This window comes from Onychomys torridus, chromosome 16 (assembly GCF_903995425.1).
Source record: "Onychomys torridus chromosome 16, mOncTor1.1, whole genome shotgun sequence".
Lineage (NCBI taxonomy): Eukaryota > Metazoa > Chordata > Mammalia > Rodentia > Cricetidae > Onychomys > Onychomys torridus.
Genome location: NC_050458.1, coordinates 40,804,754 through 40,820,601, shown reverse-complemented (window position 1 = coordinate 40,820,601; position 15,848 = coordinate 40,804,754). Strand labels below are relative to the sequence as shown.

The window sequence follows — 15,848 nt, the reverse complement described above, 5'->3', positions numbered from 1 at the left end:
CTTTAGTACTAACTTTCAACAAGCCCAGCTCTGATATGAAGCAGGCATATCTGGAGTTACTAGTGAGGGATTTTAGACAGAGGGTTTGATTTTCCTTTATAACCAGTTTGTGTGTGTCTGCAGGTGGAGACAGACAACCTGGAAAGCTTCAGAAGTATCTTTCCATAAAGTCGTTGGGTTGCAGAATAACTTAAGTACCTGTAACCTAGAGGCCATTAGACAGAAAACTATAAAAACAAGACATCTATGGGAACTCAGGAAATGTTGGCATCTTTACAGATGTTTAACCATATCCAATACACTTACAAATCTTAAGGCACAGAAAGTTGATAGAACAGTCTTACAGATTCTGAGACTAACTTAAATTTTAGCAAAGGTTGGAGAGAGTTAAGTAAAACCAAGAAAAGGGGTGAGAGAAAAGCAGCAGCACTTCCTGTTGGACCGGTCACTCCAGCTGTTCTGAAGTACCAGCACTTCCTGTTGGAACAGTCACTCCAGCTGTTCTGAAGTACCAGCACTTCCTGTTGGAATGGTCACTCCAGCTGTTCTGAAGTACCAGCACTTCCTGTTGGAACAGTCACTCTAGCTGTTCTGAAGTACCGAGTGTCTTCTCCTTGGCTGTTTTTCCTTCCCTGTCAGAGGCAGGAGACCTGTCTGACCCAAGACAGAGATTTTAGAGGAAACTTTTAAACAGGCATGCTTGGGTCAGGAGAGGAGGGCCATAACCCAACTCCAGAGCCAGTTTTTAATAAAGTAGAACAGCATAAAATAATACTTCAATATCATCCATACCCCAAAGACACCTGTGTTGCGAAATACTTGTTTACACTGTCTGAAGATGTGTATTGTGATTGGTTTAACAAAGAACTGAATGACCAATAGCTAGTCAGGAGAGAATAGGTGGGACTTCTGGGGAAAGAGAGGAACTCAGGAAGAATCTAGGTGCATGAAAGATGTCAGGGAGACACCAAGAGAGTCAGACACACAGAATAGAAGAGAGGTAAAAGGCCATGTGGCAGAAGGTAGATTAACAGAAAAATTAATGAAGGTTAATTTAAGTTATAAGAGCTCGTTGGGAACCAGCCTTAAGCTAAAAGCCACGCTTTCGTAATAAGTCTCCATGTCATTATTTGGGAGCTGGCAGCCTGACAAAGTCCAATTGCATACCTGAATCCCTGCAAAACTGAATCCACTGACCAGAGCAAGCAGAAAAGAAAGAAAGCTCGGAGATAACCACCTGTGAGAAACCCACAGGACTTAAACAGCAGGCTCATTGATCCAATGAGAGAGACAGAACAGGATGGTGGTGGTGTCGTGTGGAGGCAGCCAGGAGCAATCAGCCCTGTGGAAATCCTGAAAAAATGATGCAGCATGCAACCTATAGGGGTCCAGCTCCCATATCTGAAACAAAACTTAGGAACACATCAGAAAACATAATTCCACCAGACAAAAGCAAACAGAAATGTCACAGAGAGAGAGAGAAAAACACAGACATATGTAAGCTACCTTGACTCATACCAGAACCAGGGGCAGGAGGATGTCTCCTATTCTGTACCTGGAGACTGGGTCTAAGATCACGTCTGATTTTCCCTCTGCCTCTCCAGATATCAGGACTTCCAGAACAGAACAACTCACTAATTGGTGTGGGTTTCAAATGCGAATTAGCCAGCAACTTTTTACCTTTTCTGTTTGTTTGGTTTTTATTTGAGACAGTGTTTTTCTTGTAGCCCTGGATGTCCTGGAACTCACTCTATAGACCAGGCTGGCCTCAAACTCACAGATTTACCTGGCTCTGCCTCCAGAATGTTGGGAATTTGCAAATTTGCAGTAGTCACAGTCTTGGGTCCTGTGGGCCTCCAAGTCCACAATGTGCTTACCCTCATCTAGGTCCTGTTCACCCTTAGGGTCTCCAAGTTGTGGTTCTTGCCCCTGTTTGGCGTGTGTCCCCTGACTAGTGACTCCTTAATTTGTGGCAGCCACAGTCTTGGGCTCCTCCAGGTTTCCAAGTCCACCTCAGACTTGCCCCAACTTAGGGCCTATTCCAAGACCCCCATGCCTAGTCTGGGGTCTTCCAGGGATCCTGGCCGAGCCCCCAAATGTTATGGAGTTCGAGACCCCCAGGAAAGACCACAGACTCAATCCGGACTATATTAGTTAAATTTATTGAAACCGTAAGCAGGACAAAAATCTGAGCCAAACTAAAGACCGCTGTGCGAAGGGGGTGAGGGAAGAATTCTAAAAGGCAAAACCCACAAGAAGACCTTAAGTATCTGCACAAGAAAGCCAGGAGCTGTTCTGCTCTGCCAAGATTAGGTGGCCAAGGAGAACTCAAAATAGTCCTTGAATTCTGCATAAGCAGGTTACAGAAGCCAACAAAGTCACATCATAACAAGTAGATGGCCATGGCTGTGCACTTCTGGATGGAGTCACTGAGTTAGGGTTATTGGGAACTTGTCTTCCAGGGAGTCAGACAAACGGATGCCTAGCAGAAAACGGTTTCTTTAGCCATCACACCATCAGCACCGCCTGGGCCCTTCATTCTCTTTCTGATTGGATTAATGGTGGGTCCCTGCACCTTAAACTATTTGGCCAATTATGTAACAAATAGGCAAAATTAATGATCTTTAGGACCAACTATACCTCTTTAGAGTGGGATGAGTCCATGATTTGATTCATTCACTAAGACCAGTGAGGAATGTAACAGGCCCCCAAACCTTAGGACAGTTAACATGATGGAAGTACCATTGAGGCCATAAAACTCAGCACGTAGACAGCACCACTTGACAAAACACAAAGACCTCATCCATCAAAGTTCATAGTTCTGGGAAAGTTTCTAAATGTATTTTATATAACCTTGCATTTTGGTTTCTGTAATTCTGCTTCTGGCTAACTGTTCTTGTTAACTGAAGCATCTCAACTCAGAACATGGTTTCTCTGCTGAAATGCTCAACCTGAGAAAGGCTCGGTGCTTAACAGTGTAGGCGCCGGCCAGCTAATAAAGACGTTCTAGTGGCTTAAATCCATGTCCTAGTCTTCTCTGGTGTGTACCCCACAAGTGGAGGCCTGATGCCCAATACAACCTAAGGAGGTGCTATCAAAGGAGGGAGAGAAGGAGATAGGGAGAGGTAAGAGTATTCAAATAAAGTAATGTGTGCAAATGTCCTGAGGTATGGGACGAGTATCACCAGTCATCTGGACCTGAGAGAGCAGGCATGCTGGAATATGGTAAGCAAGGGAGAATGGAACAAGATGGGCAAGATTAGACAAAACAACAGTCCTGAAGCCATTTCAGAACTAGTATTTTATTCTAAGTGTACTGGGAGGCACTGCAACTCTCCAAGGGGAGGGATATGTATTTTTATCTTTTGTCATCAGTATAAGGCTGTTTTGCCTGTTTGTATGTCTGTGTACCACTTGCATGCCTAGGCCTATGGAGACAGAAAAGGGAGATAGATCTGAAACTAGAGTTAGGTGGCTGCGAGCTACCACGTGTGTATAGAATCAAACATGGGTCCTCTCGAAGAGCAACTGGTACTCTTAGATCACTGAGCCATCTCTCCATCCTTCCTTTTCTTTTTTGAAAATGCTGGGGATGGTACCCAAAACCAGCGTCTCAAGTATGCTGTTTCATCACTGGGATAAACCTCTAGCTCCACCCCATTCCATTTTTGAGACGGGGATCTCACTATTGTTATCCCAGATCTTGAAAGGTCAAGTGACCCTTCTACTTCATTTTAAGGTTACTCTTGGGGCTGCAGGAGAATGGATCAGAAAAGAGAAGGGTTCCTCTGGTGTTTCTGTTGACAGGGAGCCCAACTCGCTCCCTAGCTTCCTGAGTACCAACATGGCACCAGCACTCCCCACTGTGGTGGGGATGACCTGTATAGTATGAAGTTTGGCCATATCTTTGCCTCTACTCATCAGATCTTCCAAACAAAACTGTCCCCAGGCACTGTTACGTGTCTCTTGCAAGATCACCCCTTGTTGAGAACACCTGCCCTAAATGGAGAATGAATGGGCAATGCCCAGGTTTCCCTCAGGGTCCCTACAGGGCACTGAACAACTAACCAAACCCTAACCTAGCATCCTAGTGTCTGGGGTCCTGCTACTGCAGAGACTCCACCCTCACCCCAATGTACAGCAGCGGCGACTTTTCTGAATCACACATTATACTCTCATGAGCTTGGTCACTGGAGCATCCTACACACTCCTGAGAAGCAGTGACCAGCTGGGACCCTGGTCTTGCAGCTCAGGGTCCCTAGTGGAGGAAGCTAGTGGCTTCTTTGAGGGCATCCACACTGCAGAGCACCTGACAGAGCACAGAAAGCAGGTTGAAAACACGTTTACTTTTATGAGAAAATAGACATCCAGTAGCAGCAGCAGCAACAGCATTTGCTCACAAAACCGTGGCAGCAACGGGAAGGCAATGAGGAGATCAGTGCGGCTGTCCGTGGAGCAGAGGGGTCACATACGAAGGGAGCCACTGAGTGCACAGCAAACAGTGTCTCGTCCAGTGTGCCCAGCACTGACACAGCACCAAGGATGTTTCACATCAAAGTAAGAGTTCACAGCTGTGACACAGAAACACCAGGCTGGGGACAGCATCTGCTACAACACAACAGGCCACGGCTGCTCACCACTCACTGCAGTTTAGCACAGGAGGGCAGGAGACACCCTGCAGGGAATGTACAGGACATTAAGACACACAGGTGTCTCCGTACCAGCCAGATACAAGAAGGATGAGGTTCCACCAGATTGCTGATGTGGCCGAGGTGAGGTGTGGACAGGCCAGCTGGGTGCTACCAGTTCACAGGTGCCAAGAATCCCCTTCAGGTCCAGAGCCAAATGCCTGCAGGCCCAGCTATAGAGCAATGCCTCACCTGGGTGTTGGCTGGGAGTTGCCACAGGAAAGCATCAGTCCCAGGGGATCTGAGTCAGGAGAGGGTAATCTACTTGTCTTTCTTCAGAAGAAACCAGGAGAAAGCATACACCCAACTCCACAGGTGCAAAGTTCTGGAAGGGGTAGGCTGATAGTGGGAGCCATCTCTTGGCCTAAGGGTAAATGTGGCACATAGGCTAGTCTCCTTGTCTGCCCTGTACTTGAGGCCCACACCAGAGGTGACCCATTCCCCCAAATCTTCCCTTGAAGCCACAGAGCATCTGCCCCTTGCGTCAGGGTGCACAGCCTTTCTTCCTAGGGCCCCGGTCCTGCTTACTCTTCAGGGCATCTTGGCATCCGAACTCATAGGCACTGGAAATGATCGTGTCTTGATGTCAAACTGGGATGGATCCAAGATCAAGGAGGAATGGAGCCTAGGTGTGCCCTGGAGCTACAGACTTCCAGGAACTGAAGTTGCCAGCTAGAATCAAGTCTAAACCAATGGTCTCCTCAACAGAAGAGTCCTGGGCCTAGTCTAGGGCTGCTTCTGACTCTCCCTAGAGGTGGCTTCTGACTTCTCCCTTGACTGGGAGGGGACTGAGGGAATGGATGCTGGTGCAGCTCCCAGCTCTCGTTCACTTGCTTGTCGTCAGGCCCCGGCGGTGCTCTCTGCTCTGAGTGAGGCTGAGCAGCAGCTGTGCAGCTGGGAGAAGGCCCACCACAGGTGGCAGCTGAGGTGCTGCCGAGTGCAGCTGCCTCGTACCTCTCAGAAATTTCTAGCTGCAGCTGAGTATGCTTCTGTAATTAGAATCCCAATACACTGCTAGAGTGCTCTTCATTGCCCCAGGACACATCTCAAGACATCTAGAAGGTTCTGAGCATTTCGTCTGTTCCCAGGTGGCTGTTCAGAGTGTCTCACTGAAGTAAAGAGCTGGTGCTGGGGACTCTCCAGAAGGCTGACAGTGAGCCAGAACGAAGGGTCACTGGTGAATGAAGTGATGTAGCCACTTAACTTCAGGGTAGGGGCAAGTCAAAGTGCCCTGTTACTACACGGCGTCCAGAAGGCCTCCCTGAGCTCATCCACCTACAGCTTTCCTGTTGCCAATGGATTCTGTGATGACAGCCTTCCTGGTGCATGACCCAGTGGGCATCTCAGTGCCCTGTGGTGGAGGTAGACACTGATTCTCTTGACTTCTCTGAGCTTCTTTCTAGGAAGATCTGCACTAGCAGCCTGGAAAAAACAAAGAGCAGTCTGGGTAAATGAGAAGAGGGTAGGAGATAGCTGACTGAAGGAAATGGGTGGGTTAAGTACAAGCTGCTTCTGCCAGCTACCCAAAGAAAGTGAAGGAGGCAGAGGGATGTGGGGCTCCAGCTGAGGACTGATACCTAGGGGCACACGTGTGCACTTAGTACAAGCAGCAGGTCTGACACGCTCCTACTTCTGCTGGGGCTGCACCATGACCTCCTCTTGCTGCTTTGGTTGGGTGACTTCTCAGAATCGTGAGTTGCATTTGAAAAAAAAAAAGAAAAGTCCAATAAGGGTCTAGAGGGATGGCTCAGCAGTTAAGAGCACTGGCTGCTCTTCCAGAGGACCAGGATTTGGTTCCCAGCACCTACAAGGTGGCTAACTTCAGTTCCAGAGGATCCAACACCCTCTTCTGGCCTCTGAGAACACTCCAGGCATGTGGTGCACAGACAAGCATGCAGAGAAACTCCCATAAAAACACAGGAAATCATAGAACAATGTAAACATGCAACACACAGGAAGAGCTTGTGTGCATTAAAAGCACAGGCACAAGCCAGTGCCAGACATGGACTTTCTTCTTTCTTTGAGACAGGATCTCACAATGCAGCCCTGGCTGTTCACTGTTCTGGAACTCACTCTGTAGACCAGGCTGCCCTCAAACTCACAGAGATCCGCCTGCCTCTGCCTCCCAAGTGCTGGGATTAAAGGCGTGTGTTGTCTGTCATACCCTGCCACACCTCAAGTCACTGAATTCTAGCTGATTCTTTAGAGTTGAGCACTGTCATCCCCATTGCAAGGAAGGAAACTGAGGCACAAGGTTCAGCAATACATCTAACACTGCAACATCCAGGCAAGGAGGAGACTTCAGCTTTAGGACTCATGTTCTCACCACCTGCTTCCTTCTCGGAGATCAAGACAGTGGCTTTTAACATGGTTCTTTGGCTATGTTTGGCACACCTTTATTCCTAGCACCTCAGAGGCAGAGGCAGGTGGGTCTCTGAGCTGAGGCCAGCCCAGTCTACTCAAAACCAAACCAAACCAAAACAAAAAGCAAACAAACAACTTACTTCTTATTTTCCAAGAATCCTGGGCTGGGGCACAGCTAAGTGGTAGAACATTGGCCTAGTGCTCATGAGACCCTGGGTTCCATCCCCAGGACCACAAAAGCAAAACCATGATGGTGAACACACCTGTTCGCTGGAGGGATGACTGGACTCTGTCACCCAGGCACTGCTGCAGGTGTCTTCCAGCCTGCGGCCAGGTATTTGACTACATGGCATTCTGTGTCTGGGCTCTGTCCTATGCATCCTAAAATGTGGAAAAGACATCAAAGAATTATTTGTAACCTAATCCAGAAACAGTCCACCTGGCCAGGTTAGGGAGCAGCTCAGGCTCTATTTCTCTAAGTCAACAACTCCTTATGCGTCCACTCAAAGCAACACTTCTCACGACCAATGCCAGGCATTACCAGAGTTCTGGACAAACCAAATCAGACCATGCAGGCAGCCCTTGGGTTGTGTTTGACTGATTTGGGCTGGTGTAGATTCTGTGTCCACATTGTCATCCTGGAACATCAAATTGCAGAAGGCACACTGTGCAGCTCCCTGCCACTTCTGGCTCCTGTCCAGTTCCTGAATCTGGGGATCCCAACATCCTTAGCTGGCTTTTCTGACCAACATCAAGCTTTGAAGGACTAAGCCTATGGAAAGCTCAACATAACAGCCTGCAAGCTCTCTGTGGCTCAAACTCTCTCATTTTCCTCATTAAAAATATGGGTCAGAAACCAGGTGTGGGGTACATTCTGGGTAAATTCCAGAACTTTGGAGGCTGAAGCAGGAGGTTTATGGTGAGTTCAAGTCCAACCTGGGCTATATAGTTAGTTCTCAGCAGCCTGAGCTACATGTTGAGACACTGTCACAAAGTAAAAACAAACCCCAAGGGAGTACTTTGGCATCTATTTTAACCATGTCTGATGGATTATGTCTCTAACTTCAGCCTTCCAGAGGCTTATGCAAGGAACACTGGGAGTTTGAGGCCAGTACAGGCTACGCAGTGAGATCCAAGACAACCTGGGCTAGAGTTGAGACCCTATCTCAATAAACAAAACGAATGGGTTGGCAAACAAACCATGGCAGCACCTCTTTCTGAGAAATCTGGTTAGTGCATGGCCACACTACTCATGCTGTGCCATCTGTAAGGGCTGTGACAGTATGTGGTACAGGTGAGTGGCTGCATAGCTGGAAAGACAAGAACAAATCTGGCCCTTTACATAAATGTTGCTAATCCCTGACCTGGACTCATGAGGAATGGCACTGGGCACCCTGCCTAGTGGCCCTAGTGAACACACACTATCTTTGGTTTCCCCTCAATATGAAGGAAATCATGATTCTGTACCTTGAAACCTTCCCACACAGCCTAAAGGATGGGGTTCGAGGCTGGGCCTTCCCATGATGCTGCCTTTGCGCCTGCTAACACCCCCGGTTTCCAATGTCCCAGCCGTACGTGCAACTCCTCTACCCAGGACAAGGTGCCTGAGTGTGTGTATACATCCACACCAGCTGATGCCCACTTGCTCACAAGTTCACCTACTGGATTTCATATTGAATAAGCCAGGCTCTCCCTTGGGGATCAAGTCTGGTACAATACTCCTAGGGTTGCCTGCATAAGGCGAGCGGTGTGGGAAGACTTCTACAAGGAGAGATGTTCTGCCCCACAGGGCGGGGCAGTGCGAGCCCTGGTCCAACTGCAGCCTTAGCTTGCACTTCCCGACAGTGCATCAGCAAAGCTGGCGAGGCCAGTGCCCAGAAGGCACCAGACACTCGGTGCTCGCTTCAGCTTCTAGAAAAAGGACGGCTAACCTGGTATTTTTGTTATTTTTCTCATTATTGTAGCAGCTGTCTGGAAAAAAGCAACCTCAGGGTTTCCTTGGCTCCTGGTTTGAAGGGATACAGGCCATGATGGTGGGGAGTGTGACATGGTTGGCCACACTGCCTGTAACTGGGAAGCAAACAGATGAATTCTCAAGTTTTTCTTCCAAGTCTCCTAGTTTCTTAAGGCTCTGTGTGTGTCTCTACTGCTGCTGTGTGCAGGTGGGGGTCAGAGGAGTTCTGAGGAGTTGGCTCTCTGTTGCCACTTTCACATGGGATCCAGGATTGAACTCAATTGCCAGGCTTCCTAAGCAAGTGCCTTTACCTGCTGAGCTGTCTCTTAAGTCTCCATGGCAAGAGCCTCAGACATACCTGGCGTGTCTCCTAGCTGATTCTCTACCTAGTCAGGTTGACATGAAGATTAACTACCACACCTGGTAAAACATTCCTACCGGGGAACATAGCTACCTTGCATCATTTATTTCTCATGGTTTCTTTATATATTGACAAACCCATCTCTAGTTCTGGCTGGGGACCCTTCTTTCAGGGCAGAGTCCTCAAAGACTAAAGCTATTATTACTAGGTTTTTTGTTTTTGTTTTTAAAGTCCAAATCTCTGCCAACTTTCCCTCAACTTACCCCTCTGGTCAGCATCACTTTGCTGTCCTTAGAACACAGACCTCATAGAGCACCTGGGACAGAGGGCAGGCACAACCACATTGTCTTGTCCTGGTGACAGGCAGGAAGTGGAGCTGACGTGAATGGTGGGCTGCCACGGGGCAGGGCCACAGTTGTTTCTGAAGGTACAGTGGGTGGAAGCTGCTGCTGACACCCTGGAGCTACAAGGCCTAGCTTAAACAATCTACCACTATGGCAGGGTGCAAGGGTCCACTGAGGCCACTTTGAGTCGAGGCTACTTGTCTACGATGGTGGCTGGGACAAGGGTACACAGTGCAGTCAGTCCAGTTTCAGGCACTGGGGCTGAGCTCAGAGACTGTTGGTTCAGCAAAAGAGAAATTTCAAGATCACCAAAGTCAGCTGTAGAGATGAGCAAGCTCTGGTGCTGTCCAAGGGGACCTGGGTCCTCAGAGCTGCTCAGAGTGCTACCTGCCATCCACCTCAGGGGTCCTTGCCCCTAGCAGACTTCATGGGCCCAGGCATCCAGAGCCAGATGCCTTCAGAAGAACTGACAATCACATAGTGGATGATGCAGGCAGAGGCAGCAGAGGGAGGCAGCTGGCCCTTGCCAAGAGGGGTGTCTCTTTAGCTGTAAGTTCTCAGTGACCCAAAGCTGTTCCAAAGACGGTCCTGAGTAGAATGAAGTAGTCTGGAAAATGGCTGGAGCTGCAGGAAGCCCCAGGGAGCACCGTGTTACCACCAAGTGAGGATTCACAGGGCAGAAAGCCTCTGTGGGTTCTTACGTCTGATGGGTGGATTTTCCTTTCGATGACAGGGAGAGGCAGCCAGATGAGCCATCAGTAGCACACTGCACCGGAAACCTAGACCAACATCTGATGTTTGAAAAAGATCTATAGTTGTAGGCTGCCCCCCTGCTCAGTGCTTCTTCCTCGGATGACGCTTCCGATGCCGGATGAGGCAGGAGCTATAGGCGAAGGATTTTCCACACTCCTCACAGCCATAAGGCTTCTCTCCAGTGTGCGTTTTCTGGTGTTTCAGAAGATTGGAGCCACAGTTGAAGGCCTTTCCACACTCCCCACATTTGAAGGGTTTCTCACCGGTGTGGATCCTCAGATGTTTGGTGACATCGGAGCTATGCCTGAAGGTCTTCCCACACTGGTCACACTTAAAGGGCTTCTCTCCAGTGTGAACTCTCTGGTGGCGAATGTGATCTGTCTTGTGTTTAAAGATTCGTCCGCACTCACCACACTCATAGGGCTTCTTCCTCTGAAAAGGAACAAACACGGGGACACCCTCAAAGTCATCTTTAAACGAGGCATCGAAGGCATCAAAGATATGCGCCTCATCTTCGGGACTCAGGACAGTCTGTTTGCGGGGCTTCCGGGGCCTCCTCTTGGTTGGCTTTTTCCCCCGGGGTGCTTTCTCTCCTTTGGCAGTGGCCTTTTGCGCACCTGCTTCCTCCTTTGGGGCCTGGGTCTTCTTTTTCCTGCCTGCAGGCTTTTCCATTGCTGCTCCTAGGAAGTGGGAAACACCCTGGAAGCCAGGGAAGGCTGAGGGCTCCCAGCTAGTGGCTGCCTGGCTTCTTTGTGACTTCACTCTGTTGGGGACAGCTCACCACATCCTGCTTATGAAGCTGCATCTTGGCACCAAGCAGACAGAACCACTGTCCTTTTGTTTCTGGAGGCAAAAGCATTAACAACAGGTCAAAGGCAGCTCTCGGGGCTGCAGAACCTCCACTGTCCTTCGATGAGGATCTAAGACTAACGTGGACTCCCCAGAACTCCGGCCCACTTCACTGGTCCAGAGCATGCTCATCTCCTGAGTGGCGCTCTCACTAACTCAGCCCACTGACCAGGAGACACCCCTTGGCCTGAGAACAAGGTTTTCACTCATCCCACAGAACTCCATATCCACCGTGGACCAATGGCCACAGCCCACCTCCCCAAATGGAAACTTCCCTGCCCATCCTTATCCTCTCTCCATCTGCCCACATTGGGACTGTGCATGTACCCTGCAGCAAGAGGTAATTCCATTACATACAGCCTGGTTCTGGACCTGGGAAACTCAGGGCTGTCCTCATAATCTACAGCAACCAGCAAACCCCATCTCACCCCCAAAGGCTGTCCCTTGTGTCAATGAGCCTTCCTCTACGTGACCTCTCTATCTCTAAACCTGCACCATCCCTGTCACCCCTGGAGGCCTAAAGGGGTGGGCTATGTTGGCACTCCCATCTAGAGCTCCCACACCTGTCCAAAAACACAACTGTCACTTTAAGCATTACACTGATGCCTACACACCTAACCCAGCAGATAAAGTTCTTATCTGGATTCGGAGTGTGAACATCACCATCCGAGAAAGTGTGTGTCTTTCGTGGGACAGCTCAGTACCAATTCAAACACCATCACTCTGGAGAGAGGAGTAACAAGCAGGCCTCAGGTGTCTTGTGTTTGTTCACCAAGGCTCATCCTCACTGAAAACAGTCATTAAAACCAGAGTAGACCACAGCGACCGTCTCATGTGCCCCCTCCCCTCTCAGGCCCGTGCACAAGAGTAGGTGCGAGTGAATCAGGTAACTTAGTTAAATTCAGCGGGCCTAACGGCTCGGGTCCATCAAAGTGCTGCTGGACCTGGCGGGACTCGGAGCTCAAGGCACCCTGCAGCAAGGTTGCAAGCCCGCCCCATCTTCCCCGCCTCTGGGACCTCCGCAATACCGCCGAGTGGCTGGCGGCCCACAGAGAAAAGACCCAGAAGCCGACTTTCGCTAGGCCGGGGACACCGAGCGCGCATGCAGAAGGTACCTGGTGTGTGTCGGGCGCAGATGCCGGCTGAACTTGGCCGTGGGTAAGCAGGCGGGCAGACAACGGTTACAATCCCCACTTGAGCCGCCACTCCCGCCTCTCCCGCGCCTGAAGGCGCCCGCCCCTCTGGTGCCGCTCTACCTTCCCCGGCCTCTCGGTGGTGCTGCCGCGCGCTCCATAGCCCCGCCCACCGTTCTAAGCCGTCTCCGGTACCTCTCTAGGAGCCTGGCCGGGCTCTCGGTGGTACCACCGCGTGCTCCGTAGCCCCGCCCTCTCATTCCCGCCCTTCTGGCGCCGCTCTAGGAGCCGTCGCCAGGCCTCTCTGTGGTGCCGCGCTCGGCTCCGTAGACCCGCCCACCTCTCCCGGCCCCTTCGGGGCCGCTCTAGGAGACACGGCCCGGCCTCTCTGTGGTGGTGCTGCAGAGGCGGCCTTGCGCATAGCTTGAGGGGATGCCAAGGAGGTGTCTGCGGCTGTGCAGAGTTCTGGACAGCTGGCGGCGCTTTTCTCCCGCGTTCACGGCGCAGAGACGCCTCCTCTTCTCAGGGCTCCAAGCAGTCTGCAGTCCTCAGGTCGTTTCTTAGTCTTCGGGCTTGTCACTTGTTCTGTCCATCAGCTCCTGCTCGGCAGATCCCTAGTGTGCACGGCATGTGGCCGCCCTGGACCCGACTGTTTCCCAAGCCTGGCTCAGACCTCCGCTCTGTCCTTGCTTGATCCCTGGCTCCTGGCCTTTATCTTAGAACGAGCAATCTCCTGCTTCAACCTTTTTCGAGCCTTAGGATTATAGGTGTGCCCCACCACGCTTTGAGATCGTTGCAATTCAATCAGTTAGGAGAAATAATGGAGAACTGCTTTGTGCTTGGCTGAGTCTCCCTGGGGGCGCCATTTTGCGTGACTAGTGTACAGTGTTAGGGCCGCCTATGCTGGGGAAGCCGGCATCTCAGACCTCAAGCAAACCACTGATCTGTCATCTCCTCTCCCACTTTTAGACTCAGTTGTCAACATGTTAAACAAATGTTATTGTCCAGTGTGCAACTTGGGGAGCTTGCCTATTATCACTCGGAAATACAGTTGCTACGTCCTAAGCTGCATGTTTCCTTTTGTAAGGATCAGCCAGGCTGCTTTCCAGAGAGCCTGGGCCATTTCTCATTCATTCCTACCAGCCGCATGGGGTTTCATGCCTCGCCAGCATTTGGTGTGGGGAGACAGGCATCTATCTCCTTGTTTGCATTTCCCAGAGGGTTAGTGGTCTCTGTGCCTCTTGCCATCTGCCTATAGCCCCCAGTGACAAGTCTCTCATGTATCTTCTAATGAGGTGGGTTGAGCTGGATGTGGGTAGATTGTAGATAGGCCCTTGTTCATCTGGTTCTCAGGCAGGCTCCCCGACTCCCCCACCCCCCAACTGGTTTACTTGTGGAACAGTTTCTTTTGGAGTGGCTGCCCTCTGGAGATTTATACTCTTCTCTTGTTGGTGGGACTCAACTGCTAGTACCCTGGCCTGGGCTTGCTCACATGGTCCAAGCTTTTTTCTAAGAAGACAATGGGCCTTTAATCCCAGCACTTGGGAGGCAGAGGCAGGTGGATCTCTGTGAGTTCAAGGCCAGCCTGGACTATAGAGTGAGTTCTAGGAAAGGCGCAAAGCTACACAGAGACACCCTGTCTCAAAAAAAAAAAGACAATGGGTGTCTGTTGCTGAGAAGCCCTGGTGTCTGGTCACTGCCTTTGAGCCATCTGCATACATGTCCCCTTTGTCTGGTGGGCTGGAGAAGTTAGTGTGCACAGCTTAGGGTCAGCCTGAGGAGGTACCATCCTCAGTGATGTAGAGTTGAGATGGGTCTGTCTGTGTTCTGGAGAAGTCCTGATTGTGACCATTCACATGGGAACCTGGATACAGAGGATTTGGGTAGCACTGGACCTCCCCAGTGGTAATGGACTGTTCCTGTGTCACTGGCTTCTACAAACCATAGGGTCCTTGGAAGGGCAATAGTGATAATCTGCCTTGAGGACAACCCCCCCCCCACCCCCCCCACCTCCCCCACCCCCCCAGGTTTGACAGTACAGTAAAGAGCAGTAAGGCCAGCTTAAATGACCACTTCTCCTGTCCTGGGAGGCAAGAAGACTCCAGGGAGCCCAGAGGGATCAAGTCCCGGAGGGCTCTACCCCTGCCAGTGGAGCTTAACTCTCATCTGGCACCAGGCAAGAACAGGAGCAAGTGACCCCAGAGTGGGTATTTGTCACGAGCACACAATGTCAGAACCACAGGTGAACACACCTGTGTCTTTTCACAATGCCAGAATGTATTGAATAACAAACTGACAAGTCACATATGTCAAGGGGTCCTGATTTGCCTTGATAGTGACTCCAGCAGGTACAACTTCTTTTACCCTATTGTAACTACTCACATTAGCCTCTGTGATTGTACCTCAAGTGGAGCACAGTAGTTATGTCTGGAACTGTGGCCGTCCTCTCTCTATCAAGTCGTCTATCTACAGGGCAGGTTTCAGAATGGCTGAAACAGGATTAAAGAGGCTGCTGCCGAATTCAAAGAGGCCTCAGTGGAGGTAGAGGCAGGCAGCTGACAGAGATGCAGAGTCACTGCTGGGTGAGATAACAAGACCTGTTAAGGGGAGCTGCTGCTAGACACAGGCAGAGCCAGGTCCCAGAGTTAGAGTTCAGGGGAGCTGCAGGGTGTAGTGGAGCTAGGGAAGTGAGATGAGACCCAAGACTGTGGAGACAGAAGAGGCAAAGGGCAGAACTGTGTCCAGATGGGCAAATAGATGGATAGGCGGAGTTGACAATCTCAGCAGTGAGGACCAAGCTGAGCTAAAGTCCTTGGGGCGGCTGGGAGTTCTTGGCTTGTTGGTTTCTCAACAGGTGCATATACAGGGTGGTCAGCCAGCGGGTTTATGGGGGCTGTCCCCATCCTACTACTGGGGATCCTCTTACAATCTCTTTTCTTTCTTTGTGTTTGTGTGAGGATGAGCACACATGTATCTGGGCATACATGTGGAGGTCAAACAATCACCTCTTCTATCTTATATGAGATAGGCTTTTTTGTTGTTTGTTGCTACATGTGTGAGGTTAGGTGGCCTATAAGCCTTTGGGAATTCTCCTGTCGCCCCCTCCCATCTTGCCAAAGGAACACTGAGATCATAGACATGTGCTACCACATCTGGCTTTTCCTTATGTTCTATGTGTCACAGTTCAGGTCTTCATGCAACAAAAGCTTTATCCACTAAACCATTTCCCCAGCCTGATTTTTGTTTTTATTTTACTTTTTCATTTTTTTTGAGACAGGGTTTCTCTGTGTAGCCCTGGCTGTCCTGGAACTCACTCTGTAGACCAGCCTGGCCTCAAACTCACAGAGGTTCACTGGTCTCTGCCTCCTGAGTGTTGGATTAAAGGCATGCACCACCACACCC

General features: G+C 50.3%; 1 protein-coding gene across 4 annotated transcripts; it reads right to left on the bottom strand.

Moving 5' to 3' along the window:
* Window positions 1-4,326: 4,326 nt before the first annotated feature.
* Zfp41 (ZFP41 zinc finger protein) lies at window positions 4,327-12,553 on the bottom strand. Of its 4 annotated transcripts, XM_036208756.1 has the most exons (5): window positions 12,429-12,553; window positions 9,631-11,307; window positions 7,316-7,433; window positions 6,266-6,367; window positions 4,327-6,110 (listed from the first exon to the last, which is right to left on the bottom strand). In XM_036208756.1, exon 2 carries the CDS (start codon window positions 11,134-11,136, stop codon window positions 10,546-10,548), a length of 591 nt encoding a protein of 196 aa, XP_036064649.1. In that variant the 5' UTR covers window positions 11,137-11,307; window positions 12,429-12,553; the 3' UTR covers window positions 4,327-6,110; window positions 6,266-6,367; window positions 7,316-7,433; window positions 9,631-10,545. The 4 variants fall into 4 exon arrangements, with proteins under 4 accessions (XP_036064649.1, XP_036064648.1, XP_036064650.1 ...); XM_036208755.1 differs by lacking the exon at window positions 6,266-6,367; XM_036208757.1 differs by lacking the exons at window positions 6,266-6,367; window positions 12,429-12,553 and adding an exon at window positions 11,928-11,977.
* Between the last annotated feature and the right edge of the window lie 3,295 nt (window positions 12,554-15,848).

Coding starts and splice junctions, on each gene's coding strand:
- Zfp41 (XM_036208756.1), bottom strand. CDS start 11,136: ATGGAAAAGCCTGCAGGCAGGAAAAAGAAGACCCAGGCCCCAAAGGAG.